At 51.1% G+C, this 2,094-nt stretch overlaps 1 protein-coding gene across 1 annotated transcript in view; it reads right to left on the reverse strand.

The window, feature by feature from the left end:
* CPT1A (carnitine palmitoyltransferase 1A (liver)) overlaps nucleotides 1–2,094 on the reverse strand; it is an 88,000-nt gene that overhangs the window by 46,770 nt on the left and 39,136 nt on the right. Inside the window, exon 5 of the mRNA XM_011987085.1 lies at nucleotides 157–258. Within this exon, the coding sequence (XP_011842475.1) occupies nucleotides 157–258 (102 nt within the window). The remainder of the gene's footprint in view (nucleotides 1–156; nucleotides 259–2,094) is intronic.

The raw sequence follows: 2,094 nt of genomic DNA on the forward strand, positions 1-2,094 counted from the left end.
AAAAAAAAAAAAAAAGACTTCCTATGAGAACCCTACCAGGCACACCACTGAAGGCTACTTGAGTCAAATGACGGTGACCTAGTTCATCATAATTAAGACCTAAGCCTTAATCCACAGATGGCTGACATTTCAGCGTGAAGCCTAAGCCACACCTACCCTGTTCACAGTGTCTTTGACAGCCGGGACCGGCAGGCGAGGCAGCGATGTCTGGAAGCTGTACAACATGGGTTTTCGGCCTGAAAAGATCTTGACCATACCCTGAAGAGAGAGAATTATATTTTCAGTCTACTGCCATACCACCCTGAACGCACCCGTTCTTGTCTGATCTCAGAAGTTAAGCAGGGTCGCGCCTGGTTAGTACTTGGATGTGAGAATTACAATTTCAAAGACAAGGCTATGTTAAAGATCCAAAGCCACTTTTCCAGTGTGCACAACATGCCAACCACTTACTGATTTTCTGTGTCGATTTATTTTTCATCTGGTCCATCTTTTACCCGCCCCATACTTACGGGTTCTAGCAAATAAGCATATAACCCCGCCCTCCATGCCAATAAAAACCTGGGCAACATGGCAAAACCCCATCTCTACAAAAAAAACACAAAAAATTAGCCAGGCGTGGTGGCATGTGCTTGTTGTCCCAGCTACTTGGGAGGCTGAGGCAAAAGGATTGATTGAGCCTGGGAGGGTGATGCTGCAGTGAACCGTGATCACCCCACTGCACTCCAGCCTGGGCGACACAGTGAGACCCTATGTTAAAAAGCAAAACAAAAACAAACAAACAAACAAACCACGTGGAATCAAAGCCAAGCCTGACGGAGGCCGTGAGATGTCGCTGCCAGCATCGTGACTAGCCAGGACTCGAACTGTGCTTCTGTACCTAGGGTGAGTCTCACCCCACCTCCTTCTGCAAGGCCCTTAGTTTAGGGATGGGCTCCAGGCTCTAGGAGCAGTGAGGAGGGTCAACGTGCCTGACCCTGAGCCAAGCTGAGGGGAAGCAGCGTCTTTCCTTCAGTCATTGCCAAGCCTCCCAGAGGGCACATTTGTGGCCCTTGGTTTTAGGCTGGATGATCAAGTCTGTATAATAACCAGTCACCTCAATGCCGACCAAAACAAAGGCAGTCCTCGGGCCCAGGTGGGGAGTCCTGGTACCGCAGGGCGTTGGGACTCAACTGAACCTCAGCTGCGAACCCACCGGAGGGAGTGCCCTTTAGCCTGCTTTGCCAAGCGTGGGAACCACCCGAATCTCTTCTAGGTGTTAAATTCTGCTTCTCTAGAAATCAGGAACTTTATACCCAAATGGCAGAAACTGATTTGAGAGAAAAAATTGGTTTGACTGGGTGCGGTGGCTCACGCCTGTAATCCCAGTACTTTGGGAGGCCGAGGAGGCTGGATCGTTTGAGCCCAGGAACTCGAGATCACCTGGCCAACATGGCGAAACACTGTCTCTATTAAAAATACAAAAAATTATCCGGGCGTGGTGGTGTGTGCCTGTGGTCCCAGCTACTGTGGAGGCTGAGGTGAGAGAATCGCTTGAGCCCAGCAGGGTGGAGGTTGTAATAAGCTGAGACTGCACCACTGCACTCCAGCCTAGGTGACAGAGCAAGCTGCTGTCTCAAAAAAAAAAAAAAAAATTTGTTTGGCAAGAGTGGAGTCCCAGTGTGTGGTGGGCACTGCGGTGACTCCCACACTTCTCTTACAAGGCTTCCCCAGAGGTTGGGACAGCAGCCCAGTCCAGGCAGGCACCACTGTGGGGGCTACCCAGAGGCAACCGAGCAGAAGGGCCCCGGGGCCAAGGTCGGGGCAGACAAAAAACCAAAGCAGACCCACGGCTTCATATACACCGGCAGACCCATGGAGCAGCCTCATTCGAGAAAGATTCTGCAGAAAATTTTCTCATGATTACCTGGTCCATTAGAACCATTTAGGCCACTTGGCAAGACAGGGGTGAATAAACCAGATGTTTCTTTACACATGTCCAGCCCCAAAGACCCAGGTTGGGCTTGAGGTGCTGAGCAAAGCCCAAGGCCCAGGGCCATGACTACAATGGGCAGATGGTACATGGGGCACATGCCCGCCTGCAGGGGGTCACAGGGG

The sequence above is a fragment of the Mandrillus leucophaeus genome, unplaced genomic scaffold, assembly GCF_000951045.1.
Source record: "Mandrillus leucophaeus isolate KB7577 unplaced genomic scaffold, Mleu.le_1.0 Scaffold30, whole genome shotgun sequence".
NCBI classification, from domain to species: Eukaryota; Metazoa; Chordata; class Mammalia; order Primates; family Cercopithecidae; genus Mandrillus; species Mandrillus leucophaeus.